Source organism: Pseudopipra pipra, chromosome 5 (genome assembly GCF_036250125.1).
Source record: "Pseudopipra pipra isolate bDixPip1 chromosome 5, bDixPip1.hap1, whole genome shotgun sequence".
NCBI classification, from domain to species: Eukaryota; Metazoa; Chordata; class Aves; order Passeriformes; family Pipridae; genus Pseudopipra; species Pseudopipra pipra.
The window spans coordinates 22,996,588-23,016,946 of record NC_087553.1 but is presented as its reverse complement, the minus strand read 5'-3'; the positions used below and the strand labels follow the sequence as shown (position 1 = coordinate 23,016,946).

General features: G+C 43.0%; 1 protein-coding gene across 1 annotated transcript; it reads right to left on the bottom strand.

Moving 5' to 3' along the window:
• Positions 1-8,064: 8,064 nt before the first annotated feature.
• RASD2 (RASD family member 2) lies at positions 8,065-16,452 on the bottom strand. Its single transcript, XM_064654938.1, has 3 exons — positions 15,694-16,452; positions 11,910-12,189; positions 8,065-10,381 (listed from the first exon to the last, which is right to left on the bottom strand). Exons 2-3 carry the CDS (start codon positions 12,178-12,180, stop codon positions 9,852-9,854), a joined length of 801 nt encoding a protein of 266 aa, XP_064511008.1. The 5' UTR covers positions 12,181-12,189; positions 15,694-16,452; the 3' UTR covers positions 8,065-9,851.
• Positions 16,453-20,359: the final 3,907 nt, after the last annotated feature.

Sequence of the window (20,359 nt, the reverse complement as noted above, 5' to 3'; positions counted from 1 at the left end):
TGCAGGAGAATAGAAGAGGACAGGACCTTTCTAGTTAAGAATAGTGGCAGACACAAAACACAGAGCTAATTGAGAGGTAGTTTGCTGACTCAGTTGCTAATGATGTTCTTCCTACTGGCTTAGAGTCCTGGAGCACCCCACATACCTCTAATCAAAATCAAACTGGCTCTTTGTTCTTGCTTCAGATTCTCCTATAGCCAGTGGGGGGAAAGATAGAGGTAGGAAACAGAGCCAGCCAACCCCAGGTGGGGGCATGGATAACACATTATGTTTTGGGCTCCACCCTCCCTTTTGCTTTAATTCCTGGCTGACAAAAATATACCATGGCAAAAAATGCAAAACCAACATTTCACTTTGGAATACACTCCTTTTCTCAGTTCTTTTAAGAAACAGAAAGCTTTTCTTTTTTTTTTTTTTTTTCTAATATAAATGAGTGGGAAAACGGAAGGGCCTCTCAGACAGTTCTTGCTTTACTAAGAAAATCTTCACTACTCAAGAACCTCTCACTTACCTTTTCAGTTTTCTCTTTCAGTGGAAATTTGGTTCAGAACAAGTATTTCCTCCTCACAAATCTCAGTCCTTAAATGCTCCCTCTTCACTCAACCAATTTGGATAAAGTTGAAAAAAAGCACTTAAGTGAGCCTAAGCTCATTTCGTTTTCAGAAGTCAGCTGGGAGTCTGAAGTCTCATGGAAAATCATCAAAACTCGAGGCTCCTTAATTAATGAGGTGCTTTCAGACATTTTCCTCTTTGGCAGAATTCTTGTCTGAAAAGAGAAAATTCATTGGGGAAGATGTGAAGTCCCAAGAAGAAGGGATAGAAAACATCCTTAAAGCTCTCCCTTTCACCAAGGGTGTTCATTTCTTATGCATCTCCTCACTTTCTAGCACAGTAAAGTGTCCTGCTGCTGCTGGGTGCTCTCCATCAGCTGGGTTCTGTGTTGTCTGTGAGAGTTTTACCATCTGAGGGCAGACCATTCTCCAACAATCATGCTGTGGAGGGAGAAACCAAAGTTTTGTCAAAATCTGTGCCAGAGGTATTCCTCTCTGGGAGATCAAGGTCAAATAATGGCTCTTGCGTGGGCTACAGCAGAACAAAGGGGCTGCTGAGGAGAATCTCAGTCTTCCCTGTGCTTTTTCATTGCTTTCAACTATGAATTTTGTGGGTGGCTAACAATGTTTTCTGTTCCATCAATTTGTATTTCAAAAATTAGCCCAGTTGGTTAGAGCAAGGTGCTAATAACACCGAGGCTGTGAGTGTGATCCCCAGATGGGCCTTTCACTTAAGAGTTGGACATAATGATCCTTCCAACGCAGAATATCCTGTGATTTTGTGAAAGGTGGGTGTACACCCTCCTCCTAGCAGTATATGATCCATTTCTTTCTCCTGAGAGCTATGGGAGGTCCTGACTCACAGGCAGGAGAGGAGCAGACATTCCTTGAAGCATTATCTGGTCACTAAAGGAAAGGGCAGTCAGCAGTCCTTTGCCATAACTTGGGAATGCCAGCATGGCTGTCTCACTTTCTTGTCCTGCCCAGATTCAGATTTCACAACAGCCATATATGTAAGACAGCTCTGCTGCCTGTCTCAGGACACAGTTCAGAGTTAGGTCTGAATCACTGTGAGCCATAGCTGGCTTGGGGTTTGCACAACAACTGGACTACCACAATGCCACAAAGGTACTCTGTCTTCCTAAAAGATGTCTCCTTGACAAGACTGCTAGGGAACATTGCAAGAAACCAATGCAAGAATAATAAATAATTTACCCATCCAATGTGCATTTTGGAAGCAATGTATAACCCTTACATCTGCTTTTTCTCTTTCACTAAGTCCAGCTGAAGGAAGGTTATTACTAAATTGTATTAGGTCTTGGTGCTGCTACTGCCACAATGTAGTACTTCAAAGATCTCTACTGAAATAATTCACTCTCAGATGCTAATCAGGAAAGTGGTGGATTAATTTTGCATACAGCAACTTCTTCTCACTTTAGGCTGCAGATAGGATGCTGGTAGGAAACAGGTAGAAACCATCATAGAATATAAGGCAGATGCTGTGGAGTACAGGAGTTAATGAGTAGGATTCTGCCCTGGTCTTTGTGTATATTAGGATTTTCTATTTGTTGTGCATTTGTACATTGTCTGGTATAATGGGGTCCTGGTCTGTGTGCAGGGCTCCATAATACAAATAAATACCACCATGAATAATGGCAGACCTTGTGTAACTGCCCCAAAGTCGTCAAAAGCTGCAAGCAGTCTGAGTCAGTACCATTGTGTAAGGGGGTAATTTTCTGCCTTGACAGTGTTGTGGCCAGCTGGAATTGTTCTCTCTGATAATTGCCAATCTGGATTTCTCCCAGATGGCAGCATCTCATAAAGAGTATCTAAGAAGAGCTCTGCTCCGCTCTCTAATAAGACTTCACAAGAGAGCTGTTCATCCCTGTCACCCCTTATCCATTGCCTCAGGCAAGTCTCCTGTCAATTTGCAGTACAAGTCATTGCTCTGTGTTTATTTTTCCTTTTTATTTTATTTCTTTATAGAAACTTCTATTTATTACTTTGGCAATGATCCACCCAGCAAGGAACAAACTGTTTTGTGACAGAAAAGATGAGACATTCTGCCCTGGACCAGCCAAAAGCAGTGCCACTGATCTTTCCTATGCCATCCTCTAGCCCCTCAGATCGTGTTTAAAAAGGCTGTGTTTTCCTAAGGCACTCATTTTTCCAGCAGAGAGAGGGTGAAAGAAGAGGTTGTGCTGTGCATCCACCCAAGGGTCCCTGAGCAAAAACCCTTCTACAGCACACTACTGCTTAGCACACAGATATGTAGTGGCTGAGGAACAGGGGGTTGCCAGTGTATAATTTTAATCCTGAAGTTAATGGGACTTGCCAGCTCAGCAGATGCTGAGGAGAACAAGACTGTAGGTAGTGCAGAAATCAGGGATTATGCAAAATGTAATTGCTCTCCTGTGTAGCTGGCACTGCAGCAGCTCAGCTCCTGATTGAGGTGATACTTGTTTCCAGTCTGCCTCTTCACCTTTTAATGTGTTTATCCATCATTGTGGTGCCCAAGTGCCTCGCAATCTAGAAGATGCTTATCCTCTCTCAGCTCTCCCATGAGTGCTATTGGCTCTCCATCAGGGATAGGAAACCAAGATGCTGATTTAGGTAAAGTTTGGAAACTGGTAGAACTGTTCCTAGGCCTTTTAGATCTCTGACCTGAAGAGTAAGACAGAAATCCATGGTACCTAACACACAGTTATTTTACCAGTTTGAACCTACTTTAACTCTGAAACTCCTGGGAGCTTTGCAAAGACAGTGAAGAACTAGTTGGGATCTTTCACAGTCCTGATGCTAGTGGGTTCTGAAATGCAAGATTCAGCTCCACTGCTGGGAGTATGTTTCTTGTGCTTCTGTGTGGCTTTAGTTCCCAGTGTAATACAGAAGGACCTCAAGTCCCAGTTTAATAGAGTTGTGCAGTTTTCCGGATAAGGTCACGATGCATGAAGGAACTGTTTCTTGCAGCTAGAATTATCCACCCTTACCTCTTCATCTACCACAACTGTAGAAACTGTAGAGGGTTTTGTTTTGATTTGTTTTTTAACCTCAAAATATGGACTCAAGACATATCATTAAAACCCATGTAAAATATTCAGGGCTCTCATGTGTGAGTTGGTGTTCTATACTAAATGCTGAAAGCCAAATGCTTGTGAAAGGACAGTCTTGAATAAATAACAGTCCATCTGGAATGCCTCCTTCAAGATCTTGGAGGGGAAGAATGTACTGGAGAGAGGGAGTTGCTTCCCTCCAGGTCAGAGTAATGTGAGGACACGTATTCAATGTGTCAATGGAGGTTTTTTTCCTTTTATATTATTTTACTTTGCTACACGATGTCCTGAAACAGAGTGACCTAATTCCTCCTTCTCTTTGTGTTTACTATGAACTAATAATCTTAGTTATCCACCCCAGCTAAAGCACAGGACACATTTGCATTAATAAGTCATCAAATACTTCTGAACAATAAACAAATGCACAAGAAACCTTTCATGGACAATTCACCAAAGGAGCTGTCTGCTGCAAACAGTCCAGGGATCTTTCTGAAAGTGCTCCGAAAAGCAGAGTCTGACATAAGAAGTCTGGTCTCTGTTGTTAGGAGTCTACTGGGAAGGGACCAATGAGCTACCAGTCCTCCACTTGGGGGCCAGGAGCTTGCAGTGAGGACAGGCACTCTGAGGAGATTTCTTTGAAGCAGACTTGGGATCAGAGTCCGTCACAGCAACAAGTGTGGGATCAAAATAACCTAGTGGCTCAGTCAGTCCAACACACTGCCAACAGCAAGTTACCTCTGCTGGCTATGTAGATTTCAATGTTTTTCCTTGTGTTTTCCTAATGGGACTTTCATGACATCACTTAAAAAAGTTTCCAATAAATTCCACTGCCCTAAAGTCTTCACTGCTGCCTTGCCTATATTTTCTTGATTAATACTCCTGTTCCCACTAAGCTGTCCCCATGTCCAACTCTAAATAAAAGGCTGTCTCAGTTGTCATCTCCAACTTTCAAACACATCTGGGTGTTTTCAGCCAGTCTATCTCAGACTTTGTTTGCCTACATGGCACAGAATTATCCCTTTCAGAGTTTTCTTAGGCTTACTCAAGTCAATCCCTTTAGGCTCATGAAATGTTTTTCTTGCTAATTCTTGGCCTCCTCCCAAACTGTTAATAACTTTCTAGGAACATGATGCCTGGGACCTAGGGTGGTTCTGCATGCTATGGATGACCAATGATGACAGAGGCAAGGAAAGGTCTTTGGGTGATGTTGTCATGAGAGCAAAAGGAAATGTTTCTCTGGGAAGTCTCAGGCTGAGACTGTACCAGACACAGGTTAGAGAGAAGTTGGGCAAGGCTCACAGCTAGCTCTAATCAAACCTGAGTACAGAAGCTGGGTTTACAGCAGTTTGGGATGTGTATTCCCTGTATCAGGTACTGTGCCAGGAGCAATGCCGCAGTTTACAATCACATCATGGCAATGGCTTTCTTATCTATAGTAGCATATCCATCCCACAGCTTTACAAGACATATTGACTTGTCTATGAAGTGGGTCTGGCTGGTGGTCTTTGTTTCTCCACATAAGAGAAACTGAAGGGAGGAAAATTTCCCAAGAGGACTCAGAGTTGAAAGATCTAGGGCAGAACCACTGCTACCCATCTCCCCCCTGCAAATTCTCTGCTCTTTTTGAGTGCAGAGAAAAGGCTGTTGCTATAGAAACCAGTGGGGAAAATGTACATTATCTCATGTTTTACATACTTTTTCAAGGAGACTGTTTAATCTGAGCCTGCTGCCATGTAGTTTTACAGAAACAATAATGCTAGTAAAACTCCTGAGTGTAATAGTGATTTCAAATTACATCAAATAATCATCAGTGACTTCAAAAACACCTCTGCTTGTAAGCTTCTGCCCTAGCCAAGACACTGGCACAGGGCTAGTAAGGCAACCCATAATAAGGTGCATGACAGGAGAGTAAATCTAAGGCAGCAAAAGGTGTGATGAGAGGTGGGGGGTGGGTTCTTCACAGTGGTAAGCAGCAGCTAACATCTGAGGAAGGACAAAAAAGCTAAATAAAATTTCTTCACATTTTACTTGTTTGTAGAGAAGTAGGAAATAAAGATGAAAGGTACGATTTACAGAATACATTCTAGCCTATCTTTTTGTTTCTTTACATGCACAACCTCCTATTGCTTTCCTACATTTGTTAGCTCCCTTTTGAAGCTCCTTTCTGCTGCCCTTTTAAAAATTATCCCACCATTTCCTACTTGCCTTTGTAAAAGCCCTTTGACCTCCTGGACAATCAGACATATTGTACCCCAGGGTCTCAAGGAGACAATACTCTTTGCGAGGCTGCATCATGAAAGCCTCTCTCTACCATCAGGCTGGCCTGGTGGCAGCAGTTCTCCTGGGGATCCTTCAGAACAGAAGCCTAATTTAGTCCTTTGGATATCAAAACAGGCTTTCACTCTGTCCTTCCTACACTCAGTTTGTTTTTTACTTAATTCACCATGAACCAGTGTTTCTTTCCTGATTTCCTGTGGCTTAATTAGATTTTTGCCAATATTTATAGTAGCTCCTATGTGTTGACTTGCAATTTCTTCAGGACAAGGACTTTCTTGCTGTATTGAGCAATATACAAAATGAATCTCAGTCCTGTCTTGTTCCAGGGCTGTGATTGATCCTCAGTCATGTCCCTGCTAGATGTTCTGAAAGTAAGCACACAAAAACATCAGCAAGGCTTTGTATCACTAATGTTTGGGTTTATATACTGCAATATAGGACAAGGTAGCTATTGGAATAAAGCAACTCAATTACACCAGGTAAGACCAAGTAAAGATACACCAGCTCTCAGCATCTTTTCCACAGATCCTTTCCTCCAGACTTGCCCTTAGTCCTGTGCATTTTCATGACTTCTTGGGTTGCAGTAAGTTCTATGCAGGTGCCTTGAATCCCAAGGGGGGAAAGAAAAAGACTGTTTCTCTTTCCATTGCCTCTGAGACCTGGCTGTAGGTCTGGTCTTTGCTCCTTTCAGGGTCTTGCAGTTTCTGCACACACATAATAGAGTTTCTCATAAAGCCCTTGCCTGTTCTACCTTACAGTCAGACACATTCAGTAGTTAGCAGGGAAGAAGTAATTTGCCTTTCCTCTTCCTGCCTTACCTTATACCCCCTGTGCAGGAAGGTAGCCTTGCTCTCTGTTTTCCAGTCCCAGCCTTTTTCACAGAACATAATGGCTGCTAACTGTGAATAAACAACTGATACACATACTGTCTGGTTTAGGGGCTGTAAGAACTTCTAGAGCTCAAATAATATATAGATATTAATAGAATGACTGTAATGATATAATAAAAGAAAAAAAAATATCCTCAGGAGCACAATAATCTAACTTCAAAAGCAATTACCATCAGTAACAAAATGCAATGAGAAGACTAGGATTACTTTAATGAGATTATCTGCTTATTGCCATTTGTTTTTGTGGGTGACTGTAATACTGTTTCACCCTCATTCCCAGCCAGTTTCTCAGATGCTTCTCACCCTGAGCCTTGGCCAGCCAAGCTGGACTGTGAAGCTGGGGCTCACTGGCCTCCCCATGGGATCCAGCCTATCTCTGTGAGCACCTTGGTCTTCAGCCTCCCCTATTCTTGTGCCTTTGTTGTCTCTGCAACATTGTTTTTCCACACTAGGTGTCTTTGTATCCATGGCGGAAAAGGCAGGAATGGGAGGACATAGAAGGGTGAGGAAAGCTGGTATCTTCAGGGAGATGGAAGGAGAGTAGGCAAAAATAATTGTAAGGTCAGTGTTTTTAGACAAAGGCAGAGACTTGATTATGAAGACTCTTTTGAAATTCAGCTTTATCCAGCAGGCCAGGGAGAGCAGATATAGGCTCAGTAAGGAAGCACCTGGTCTATAGTGCAAGGAGTTCTCATTTAGCTTCCCAAAGCCTCTTAACCCAACCAATGTTCACACTTGTGCCCTTCTTACTCCATCTTCAAAACCCCTCCATGTCCTTGTGGCACACGAATCCCAGCGTCATGCACTTGGGTGGAGAGTTTGTAGAGACGTGGGCATGTGCTCTGGGGGACCAAGGCTCAAACAGCTGGGATGTGCAAATGCTGAGAGGGAGAGACTGCTAAGAAAATAACCAGTGATGTGTCTGCAGAGACCACATTAAGTCACACCAGAGATAAGCATATCAGCTCTGTGCATGAAGAACAGAGTTGTTGTTTTCTTGTGTTGGAGGCAGCATGGGGAAGAGTAACTGTCAGCCTCTGCAGATATCTGTATATATAAGTTAATGTTCAGATAGATAGACAGATAGATAGATGTGGATATAATTCTATTCCAAACTGACAAGTGTGTAGCCCCTGGTGTCTGGAGGACTTAGAAGGTTCTTCCAGAACTTACTGGAGATCTCACCAGGACTCGCAACCCAGAACTCACTTGCCTTGATGCACCGGCACAACATAAAAACTGGACCTTCCTCCTTATCCTTGGAGGAAGTATAAAAGACCAGGACACAGGTAATAAATAAACCAGGTTTAATCATAAACCATTTACATATTTCTAGAGAGGGAGGGAGACATGATCAGAAAGATGCTGCCTTGGCAACAGGAATAAAAGAACAGTGTATTTTACCAGTCAATATACAGTACCAATGAAGGGTGGAGCTGATAAATGAATATGGGATTTTGTGTCCCAGAGGCTAATTTTTACAGACAATCATCATTCTTGGTTTCCTGTCAAATTATAGCATGAACTAGCTCACAGCTCTGCCCAAGACACAGCAAGGCGGCCACAGCCAAGAACAGAAACTGAGGGTGAGAAAGGGAGAATATATCTGAGGTATATATAACATACATATTCTACTGTTGTGTACAGTCTTGGGGCCATGCTTTGCTCACAGATATGTGTGCACACATCTCATTTCAGTCAGCAAGAGTGGTAAGCTCATATCTGAGAGAATATATTGGGCTTTGAGGGCATACAGGAACTCATCAAACAACAGAGCCAAAAGCAGAACAGGGAGAGAGATGAAGACAAGGAAGCCTGTACTGAGCTGAGAAAGGAAAGAAGTGAATGGACAGCCCCAGATTTATCTGACCAGTCTGTTCAACCCTGTTTGGACAGCCAGCACAAAGCTTCTGTTCTGAAGAACTTCTGCAGTGCAAAGGTTTACATCCAGGCAACCTTTATCAGACAGTGGGGGAATACATGAACAAAATGACTAGAGGTATGTTAACAGAAGAAATACAATGGAGCTGGCCCTATAATCATTCAGTTCCTAATTTTGAAGAACAACCCAATCCTGCCTCTTAAGTGGCCTAAGTCTACATATTAATCTGGTCACTCTCAGCTGATACAGGCAGAGGAAGAAATCATTACTCTGGTGACCATCAAGGCAGAGGGTGGCATTTGTACTATGGTACTCAGAGTTGGTGTGGCTGCTTTGAGAAACAATATCACACCAGGCTTGAAAAGCAGTCAAATGCATTGGTTTTTGCAGAACTATTTCACTTTCAATCAATGTACATACTAGAAAATTTTACAGATGAAAACCACCTTTCAGTGGTAGAAAGCAGACACTATTTAATGTCAAACACACCATCTGATTTTGCTAAAAATCCACCCCCAGACAATAAAAAAACCCCAAATCCCAAATAAAATCTATAACATAAACCAACATTCATGTCGATGTCAAATGGTAACTGTTCCCACAAACATAAAATCAAGTTCTTCTTAATGCAGGTGCCCTCAGAAGTGAGTGGAAGTCATGCATCCACATGTAGAGTCCACTCCCAATCTGTGAATCCTCAGTTAGGACTGCTGCCCTTTGAAATGCAAGTCCCACTTTTTAAGAGGAGAGCTCCACACATGCATGCATACATACACACAGGCACATAGAGTTTCACACACACACACACATAACTTCCTCTCTCTTAGCAAGAGCTGCATGCTGGGTAAGTGTTAATGCCTCCTGTGCATTTTTGACCTATTTTCTTTGTAAGGATAAGGTTGAAAAGTCTTTACTTCTCAGGCCTGTGTTCTTTAAACAAAAAGGGGAATGAAGAGGAACTACATTACAAAGACAAAAAGATGCACTCGTGTCTCAGGTGTATACTTTTTCCTCTGTCATTTTCAAGGATGATGTTATTTACATTTGTGACTCAGCAGAATCCACAGGAAGAGTTATCCTTTCTCCACGTTGGGTTTTCTCAATAAACCCCATGAACTCGTTCTCTGTTCCCGTGGACCATTTTTTCTTTAAGGCACTGCATGTGGATGTTGACTTCAGGCAGAAGTGCAAGCCTCCTTCACTGGATTGTGCATTTCTCCCTCTCTCTGGACTGACCTTCCCGGAGAACTTTCGATTTGATATACTTCAGGTCACTGTTGACGCTTGGCCGGCGAGCAAAGGGAGAGATCATGCCATAGGCACCCATGTCCTTGAATCGGCGCATCCGGAAGGATTTCTGTTGGAAAGTGTCACCATACTGGATGGAGATCTTCCTGTGGAGAGAAGGGCTCATCTCATGAGGTAGCTTGGCCATGCTGAAGAGAACATAGAACATCTCATCCACATTGGTATTCTTCTTGGCTGACACTTCAAAGTAAGCACAGTTTTCGTCACTGGAGACAAGATTCTCACCTTCATCAGTGCGTACCTTGCGGAAGACTTCACTGTGGTCATTTTTGTTTCCACAGATGACCATAGGGAGGTCAGCTGATTCCTTGGTCTTGTTCTTCAGGCAGGATTTGACCTCAAGGATCTGTTTCTGGAGCCGCTTGACCTCATCAAAGGATTCTCTGTTGTCCAGGCTAAATACCAGGATGAAAACATCCCCTGCAATTTAAAAAAAGATACTGTAAAGGTTTGTTCGTTGCAGCCAGTGTCAGAGGAACAAATTTTGAAAAAGACATAGGTTTATTTGCCATCTCTTCCCCATGTCTTTTGGTTGGTCCTTTGGCATCTATTCACTCAGCTGTACTTTAGTTCTTCTAATTCAACTCCCCACACCTTTCTGTAGTGCTACGGAAAAGACTTTCGGCTATGATGTTACTTCAGTGATATCTGAGCATGTTCCTAGTTTGCACTGAGCTTGTAAGTTATTGTGTGTTTTGCTCTCTTTTGTAAACGTGGCTCTATCTCAGCTCTGTTGCATTGCTCTTCCTTTCTCTTAATTTTGTTTGTATCTCTGTGTAAAACACAGCCTGTTCTGACACCAGTAGGAGTGGAGAGCTAGTCGCCACTCAGCCTTGGTCTTTTGATTACACAATGCATGGAACAACACCTGAACTAAAGATTTACAGCTGGTCAGTCCTGAATGCCAAAGTCAGTAATAAGAAGTTTCTCAGTGTGCAGTACTCTGCTGCCATTGCATTTGCTCAAAAGAAACAGGCCATGGAAAAAAAGAAATACATAAATGACACAGATCCCCTGGCATTTCCTTATGACATTTCCTGACTTACAATTCCTTATGCAAGTAGAAAATAAGGCAAACCATTGCCTGTTGAATGACATTCATGTGGAACATGCTAAGAGAGCTTTCAGGGACAAAAGCTCACATTTGCATCCCAGAAACTGGTCCTAGGACCTCGCTGAATGCACATGCTATCCTGGCCAGATGTGAAATTTATGTTTCACTGGCCAGCTAGAAGGGTAGACAGCGAATCCAGAAAGCAGGTTTGCTGTGAGGTGTGGCTGAAGATATCTCTACTGTTACTTTTACAATTAAAAAATTCATTTTAGCTCACAACAGGAACAGTTTGACAGTGAGAATGTTCAAACTGAGCCCCCCATTTTCCTTTCCCCTCCCCTCCTTTTAACGCATTTGATTAAGCACAGACTAAAGAGGTATCTTTTTACTGGAATATCAAATCAAAGAAATTGGGCTGGAAATTTTAGGAATAAAAAATTCTTTGGGATTTTCTTGGTTAGAATTCCCTTCTTGTGCATTTTACATTTGTTTTTCACTACATGTGTTTTATAATGACATGTTTATTTTGCCCTCTTCTGCTCTTTGTGCCCTCAAGATTTTATTCAGGCATTTATTTGTGACTGCAATAAAAATGCAGAGCAAGAGGGGAAGGTAGAAGGGAAATAAACTAGAAGGAAATTTCAATTTCAGATCTTCACCTAGTGGACTTCCCTTCTGTGGCTAATGCATTCCCTATAGTGCCGGAGCACCCCAGACGGGAAATCTCTCTCTCTGGAAGTGTATCTTGCAACAACATCAAGCAGTCCCTTTAGCTTCCTCCCAAGAAAAAGTCATCTCCATGCTACGCTTTTCAAGCTAATCTTGAAAATAATCTATCCTTAAGATCTTTCACCCACTGTTACCCATCTACTCACTTCCCCACGACTTTCTCACCTGTCAGGATAGAAAGCCTCCTCATAGCAGGGAAAGGGTGATTCCCAGAGGTGTCCAGGATGTCCAGCTGATACATGTCTCCCCGGATGTTGTAGACCTTACGATGAAAATCCTCGATGGTAGGAGTGTACTGATCCTCAAACCGGCCATTGAGAAAGCGTGAGACGATGGAGCTTTTCCCCACCCTGGAGGCTCCCAGCACTACCATCCGGTATGAGTTCTTGGCTGGCACATTCAGGTTGCAGTTTCCACCAGACATGGTCTTCATCATTGCTTGATCCTGAAAGAGGAAAGAGCAGAGTTGGAGGAAAGATCAGAAACAAAATGGAAGATAAAACAGGGAGCTCCTTACCACAGGCTTGTCAAAGAGTGCTCTGGAGCACAGTCCTGGTTAGTAGATGAATGGTCCATACAGAAATCTTTTAACGGGAAATGCTTAAACTTTTTCAGTCTCATTTCCAGAGAATATTTGGTTTTGGGTTTTTTGTTTGTTTGATTTTGTTGTTGGTGGTGGTATTTTTTTTCTTTTCTTTTAAAGTAATATAAAAATGAAGGCATTTACACTGAAAAATAACACGCTTTTGAATTGCAATTTGCTGTTTCATCTAAACATTAAGGGCTAAATTCATCAGCTGTGCTTCAACTTAGACACCAACTTCCTTCCCACATTCTGCATCACTTACACATTACCAGATTTTTCAGTAGAGCTTGGTTCTCATTTAGATACGTAAACACAGAGGTCAGATTCCCCAATATATTACATCCACTGCAGCTGCCACTAGAACCTAGATCGCTTCATTTCGTTGCCTAAATAGGAGTTGTGCATGATACTTGTTTTCTGAGATCAACTAAGAGTCAGACACAAACAAAAATCATGCTGAACATCAGTGGCAGCTAGACATCTCAGTAACTTTAAATAGCTGGTCCCATGCAACCTTCATTGCTGGTGCAGGGAGTGTGAGCCACAAAATAGCGCTGGCTGGTGATAAATTCAAACATCTGTACCTTCAGTGACCTTTTAGAAACAAGATTTTAATCTTGCTCTTTGGACTGGTAGTGTGGGAATTCCCTATCAGCAAACTATCAGCATTGCAGCAGGATGGCTGGCCATGGGTAGAACTGCAGAAATGTAGATTTCGTAGGAGCTTCAGTCTTTATAAATACACAGCTCTTGTGGGTGTCATGGTCTTTGCAGGTGCTAAGTACAAGCAGAGGAAAAGATGAAGGACAGCCATCTTAAATAGCTATTAGACATGATTTCCAACCCCTGACATCTAAAATGTCAGAGACCTTGGAGATTGCATTTTGACATAGCACTCAGATGCAGAAAACTTTGATAGGAAAGAAAAAGTGATGCTCAGACATTTTTCGTGTACCAGTTCAAATGAATTGTGTGCAGAAAGGAAAAATATAACCCTGTGTGGGGAAAGCTGACTGTTAGAGCAAAGAAGGCACATTTTGGAAAGAGTTTATTTTGGTTACTAGGATCTTATTAAAGAATAATCAAGTTCCTACTATGCCGTTTATTTAACTTAGGTATTGTTTATTTAATATTACAATGCAAGTACTTTATGTACACTGAATATCATTTCTGGGTCCAGATCTGGATTCCTATCTTTATGCTGAGTGAATTTTATCTCCCAGGCTTTTATGTGGCTGACAATTATCTCAGTCAAGAGCTTAAAATATTTTACTTTGTTTAACATGTGCTAAGCACCAAAGCAGCAGTGAAGATACAGTCACTGCTAAATAAAGAATTCTCTGGAATTCTGATCCAGCATCATTCCAAGTGCTGTGCTATTGCCCAAGGAAATTGCAAAACATAACTATTTATCATTATTAATATAATTTGCTGCATGACAACAGCATACTCAGCCTTACCTAAAGGACAAAAGAAAATGTAATGCTCTCCTCAGAGTAGCTTACACTCTGAATTACAGTCAGCAGGCAGGACAGCATGATATTAGAGGCAGACAGTAATGTCAGCACACAACTTTGAAAGATGCAGAGTTATGGTACTGTTGGGATTGCTGTGGTGGGAATGACAGCAAGGAGCACATCAGTATTTGAACTGGACTCTGTGTTCTAGCTACAGCAGGACCTATCTGGTATTTGAACTGGACTCTGTGTTCTAGTCACCACAGGACCTGTCTCCAATAGTGCAGAAACACCATATTCAGTCTCTGAAACAACACTGCCATGTACGCTGTCTCTGCCTTTTCCTACGTAGCCAGTTCAATACTGTCTTCCATTTGTGAACAGACTTAATGCTTCCTTTCTCCCTCTCGGGCTTATTTGGCAGAGAAAAACAGGGAGATAGATTAATGAGGAAAACTACAAACTTCTTTACAGCCCAGCATCAGTATCTAGAAGTGAGTCAGCTCTTCAGACTGAGATGGACCAGTGTAGCTGCATGAGGGTGAGTGGACTGTGCTGGTTTACACCTGCTGGAGATCAGTTTCATACAACGCGGTGCAAAAGCATCAGGGATTGAGCACAATTATGCATTTTAAGCAAATGCCTTATATGTCCTGTACAGAACATGCTTGCTGAGGGACCTGATCACTTTACGCTGTCCTTGTTCCACCTGTCAAGGCATTCAGTCAAGAGAACTCCTGTGCTTTCTTAACTGTTTTTAATTTCACTTGAAGTCGAAAAATGCTTTCCAGCACTTTGACTCATGGAGTTGCTACTCATCACCTCTCCTGCAAATATGACTCCAGAGCGTGCTGTTGAACTGGGATGTTATATCTAAGTTTTATGCCTTCTCTTCTTATCCCCTCACTCCAGTTTTTCTCCAGTTCAACACAGTCTGCCTTCTTTCCTTTTCAGAAAAGGAATGAAACTTCAGCCTTCACACCCAGAGGTGGCAGGGGGGAGCACAGGCACTCACTCATACATTGAAAAAGATTAAAGGCAGAATAAAAGAAACAGAGGGAGCGACCACATGTTCATGTACTAAGTAAAGCAAAATCAATCAGAAGAGAATGAGGAGACAAACAAGCTCCAGCTGGCTTTAATCTACATCTTTTCCTTCCAGTTTATTAAATTCTTAAGCATAGATTAATTCCCAGTGATTCCTTCTGCTTTATATACTGGCTTGATGCTAGAAATTTTACATTAGTATTTTATATTGGTACAGCGCAGAGATTTCAAAATGCCATAGAAATATAAACAATTAATGTTATCTCCTCTTAATAAAGGGAAAGGCTCATATGCCCAGAGAGAGCTGAAACAGCAGAACAAATTCATCATTAAATCCCATTTATCTTGACTCCCTGTGTCATCTTCTACCCGGTAACCACCACTGCTCTTTTCATAGGCAGGCATCGGGTGAATGACAACAAACCTGCTTTTGTATGCTCTGGGGAGCGCTCGACTGAATTCCAGTGAGGTACTGACAAATCTGATCCTGAGCACCCAGAGAGAGAGATCTAAGGAAGATATTCTTCATTCAACCTACCAAGAGCTATTGCACCTTAGTTTTCCATCCTCCCATCAGGGCGTATGCTCCCTACCACTCCCCATCCATGAACAGACTTCTGAACTACCTCTCTTGCACTCCTCCATCTCCAGCTACTGCTTCTGTCTCTGTTTGCCACCCCAGAGTAAATCACTGCACCCAGCTAAAAAGGACATAGGCAGACACAAATGCTATCATGCATAACAGACCTGTCACTTGTTAATCACTATTAGTGTCCCTGTAATTTCCATGCACACCAAAATCACTCCCGTGGGATGTTTGTTTCCTACTTTCATCCCAAACTCCATGCTGATTTCTTACCTCTCTTTCCTTGGAGGAGCAGTCCTGGATCTTGGTGCAGTCTGATGAAGCTGATAATTTTAATCAGGGGTGGCTGCTGCTGTAAAAGGCTGTTGTTCTGTGGATCCCACGTTGATTATTCTGGGCTCAGTTCTTCTCCAGTGTTTTCCAAGAACTTAGCAGGATTGGGAAGGACTGCAGGGCTCCAGAGGGTGTTATCCCATGAATGGTAATTACTGGATCAGGCAATCGACACGGGCTAAAGAAGAGTCTCAGAACCAGTGACAGCTTTTCCCTTTGATGAGATGAGCTTTTTCCTTCACAGCCTCAGTTCGAGAAAAGGAAAAGCAGAGTCTCTCCCACCCTCACTGTCTTTTCTTACAAGTTGCGTAGGCTCTGCTGAGGGGGAAAGAATTTCAGGAGCAAGACCTAGTTGTGCAGGGTAGTGGGTGCATCTGGCCGGCCCACCCTGCCTCTATGCTGCCTCAGACCCTGTGGGGAAAGATCAGTGCAGGCACAGAAGTTGTCTATGCTTCCCCAGGTCTTGCCTGGTACATCCCTCTGCACAAGCTTCTTTTCTGCTGGTCTGAGATTTGCTTTAAAATATTCTCTTTCTAGGACAGAAGGGGTTTTTCTTTATATTTACCAATTAAGTCTTTCTTCTTCCCTCGCTGCCTTTCTCCTTCTCACTCTCACAACTACTGGCAAATTGCAGATTTTTCTTCTGTAGGACTCACAGATAATTGGCTCAACTCCTCCCTTGAAGTCAGTGTCAGACACAGGGGAAGGAGGGGTGCTGAGGGGGTGGGATTTTGTGCCTATTGGAAAAATCTTTTCTCCTCTAAACAGAAAGTTCATATGCATCGCAGACTGCACATTCCCTGTCTTTCCACCAGAGACCTGTACGTATGCATGTGTGGGGAATGAGTTAGCGTGTGTGTACGAGAGACATAGAGAATTCATTTACTTTGCAAGCTGTAAATTCATAAGCTGTTTCTAAAGGCTCTATACTTTCGTGCTGATCTTTTCTGCTAGATAGCAGCAGATTGACTCATTCCCCAAGTAAGGGCTTTCTGTCCATGATTTCTGTGATACTTTTGCTGTATGGAATACTTTCTCCTGTTTCCTCAACCTCAAAGACATTTACATTAGAATGGCTGGTTGGTTTAACTGAGAAACAAGAATAATGTGCAACTGCTGTTCTCTCATTAATATTTAAACAAATGAAAAACTAAACTACAAATGGGTAATAGAGATGTTAGAAAAAGGTCAAACAACTGAACGTGTGGGGAACTGAAACTCAGAAAACAGACAGAAACAAATTAAAAATAGGGTGAATCCAAGCAGTTTGTTAAACCCCAAATGAAAAATTGTGTTTGCAATTTATTTAATTGATAATGGCCTTGAATTTTCTCTCTTTTTTGAGCTAAAGTAATAGTTTAGATCTATGAGTGTATTTTAAAAGATGCCAAAAAGATTGACCTTGAAAGATTTGAAATGAACTATTTCAGCATTTCCCACCTAAAACTCCTGATCAGGGGCGGGGTGGGGGAAAGAGGGAGAAAAACACTTTGAGATTTTCAAGGTATGTTGACAATAAGAAAATGAAAGGGAGACACATCTTCCAAATGCGAAAATAGTTTCAGGTATCCTGCAATCCTCCTCCTTTTCTGAGCAAATTTACTCTTTTTTGAACACAAAGATTCTTCCAACTACCATGTACGTTTCATCTCCAAATGCCCCCCCCCCCCTTTTCTCTCCCCCTATTCCCCGTGAAAAAACTCCTGTAGCTTTGGAGGAATTTCTGAGACGCTTTGCTTTTTCTCCTTCTCGGAGCACAAGGAGGTTTCTGCCGCCACCCTCGGAATAACGCTTCCCTGCTTTGCCCGCGCTCCTGGCGCTGCACAGCAGCCATCCACAGCCAGCAGCCGCAGCAGCTGCCGAGGAGGACTCCTCTCGTGGCTGTTGCAGGCACATGGTCTGACACTCCTGTGAGTGTCTCTGTGCCGACAGACATGGAAGGATACGGCGCAGGCTGTGGGATGAGTCCTGCTGTAACTGTCTGTGAGAGGCAGCAGCTGCCACTAAGGTCAGTCATGGCTGTCCTGAGCTGTCCTGATGTGCATTTGGGGACTCACAGGCTAACACAAAGGCAAACCAGCATTGATCAAATTTAGGGTGCAGCAGCTCCTGCAAACAACTTCAGATTTGGGAAGGAAGGGCACAGCTCGGCAGAGCACCATTGAAACACTCCTGGTGTTTCACCTGGTACCGAACTGGTAATTGGTCATGATCTGAACTGAGCTCTTTTTAGACCACAGTGCCAGATCTCCTTTGTCAGCTCCTGTGCCTTTTTTCTTTGGCAAAAAGCAGAGGAGTATTTTTATGGCACAGACAAATTTTTGGCATAAAGTATGATGCTTTCCATTCCTAAGTCATTGGTTCAGATCAAACCTGGACCAAAAGCTGCCATCTTTGGTGTCTGGTCAGGTATTTGTGTAGCTTAGATTCAAACAGAGTAACCAGCATCTTGGTGTCATTGCCACAGGAGAAACTGCCACAAAAATCAGCAAAGTCAAGTCCTGTAATGCTACAGAAAATAAACTCCACTTTCATCCCTGTAGCTCACATGTCAAGTGAACTGAGTTCTCTACCAGGAAAGAAGTGTAGTCATCGAGGAGACCATCTCATCAGCCTGGAATCTCAGCCTACTCAAGCTCTTTTGAAAACCAAATGCAAAACTCTTGCCTAGCTGGCTTCACCGCTTCCAAACTCCTACTCAGCTGTTCTCTCCAGCATTTCAAGTAGCCAATCGAGTTCCTCAAACGATATCAAAATAAAATAGGAACATACTTGACTATTCACCCTAGCTTTATTTGATCTCTTATCAGACAGCTAGGAAAAATATAAATTAGTTTTGAAGTAAGCCTTCAAAAGATAATTGATAACTATGAACCTTCAGAAGCTTGGAAGACATTGTTGTAGGTTTTTAGACTGGTGTTTTTTGCTTCCTTTCCTATGGTGTGCTCCCAGTTAAGGAGTTGACAAAAAGCCAGGCTATCATACTCTTCCCTCACGGCTCAGGAGACCAGAGCTCAAAAAAAATCCCTACTTTTTCAAAGGCATCCTAAGGGGTTCTGAAGGAGAAGTCATGTTATATCTGTCCCCATCTGAGGAGTAGAAATAGCAGCACCTCTTTGCTTTTAGGGTTATAAAGGGAATAAGTGAATCAGAGAGACAAAGTCACTGCCAAAATGAGAGGAAAAGTCCCTAGTCTCAACAGTTGCCTCTGGTTAGTCAGAAACTATCAGCCTTTCTTAGGGCTTACAGATATTTACCAATTTAAAAGGCAGGCTTACAATGTATTATTCTCTGGAGGCATTTCTTCCTCCCACTCCTCCAGTCTATAAAGAAAGCCTAAATGAGGTTTTTATCCAAGGCTTTCTCTTAGGATGACAGGCTGCAGAGAACCACCATTGCTACAAAGGGCTGTGCTTGCCTCACTGGGTGACACTGACCATAGCTTTTGGGTGTCCAGTGTGAGAGACAAGAGAAACAGAATGTGTGGAAGATGAGTTATATCAACTGAACAACGTGGGGTGTCAGTGGATGAAAAGCTCAACATGACCCGACAATGTGCACTTACAGCCCAGAAAACCAACCATATTCTGGGCCGTATCAAAAGCAGTGTGGCCAGCAGGTTGAGGGAGGTGATTCTGCCCCTCTGCTCACCTCTCATGAGACCCCATCTGGAATACTGCATCCGACTCTGGGGGCCCCAACAAGAACATGGACCTGTTGGATTGGGTCTAGAGTGCCACAAAGGTGACGGGAGGGATGGAACACCTCTTCTATGAAGACAGGCTGAGAGATCTGGAGTTGCTCAGCCTGGAGAAGAGAAATCTGTGCTGAACACCTTAGCACAAGTACCTAAGGAGGCCCTACCAGTAAGATGGAGTGGGGATAGGACAAGGCATAATGACTTCAAACTGGAAGAGAAGAAATTCAGATTAGATTTAAGGGAAAAAATACTTGCTATGAGAGTGGTGGGGCACTGGCACAGATTGCCCGAAGAAGTTGTGGATGACCTATCCCTGGAAGTGTTCAAGACCAGGTTGGATGGGGCTTTAAGCAACCTGTTCTAGTGGAAGATGTCTCTGGCCATGGCAGAGGGGTTGGAACTAGGTGATTTTTAAGGTCCCTTCCAACACAAACCATTCTATGGTTCCATGGTTTGTTGATGCAGTGGCTCATCAGCACATGTAGCTGCTGTGTCTGATGTTGGCATGCAGGTCCTGCTGGCTCATCTGTGGGGCTGCCTCAGCTGGAAGGTACTGCAAATGGTGCAGCTGTGACTGGTAGACAAGACAGCTGCATGTTTTTTGGTTCTGCCTGTACAGTGGTGGGCAGAGAGGGAGGACTAGGGAGGGCAAGTCGAAGGAAGCGGAAGAGAAATGTTGCAGAAAGAGGCTGGGTAGAAAGATGCACAGAGGAATGGGGAGATACAAGGGGAAAATACAGCTGATATGTGTTGCACTAACCAGCTGGTTTCAAATGGGGAAGACCTAAATGAAGCAATTTGCTCTGTAGTGAGACACAACTGCTTCTCAGACCCCTCAAAGGAGCTTCCACCTCCCTGAAGACAGGTGCAGCTCTCAGCCAGCATGCACACTGACCATGCTGGCAC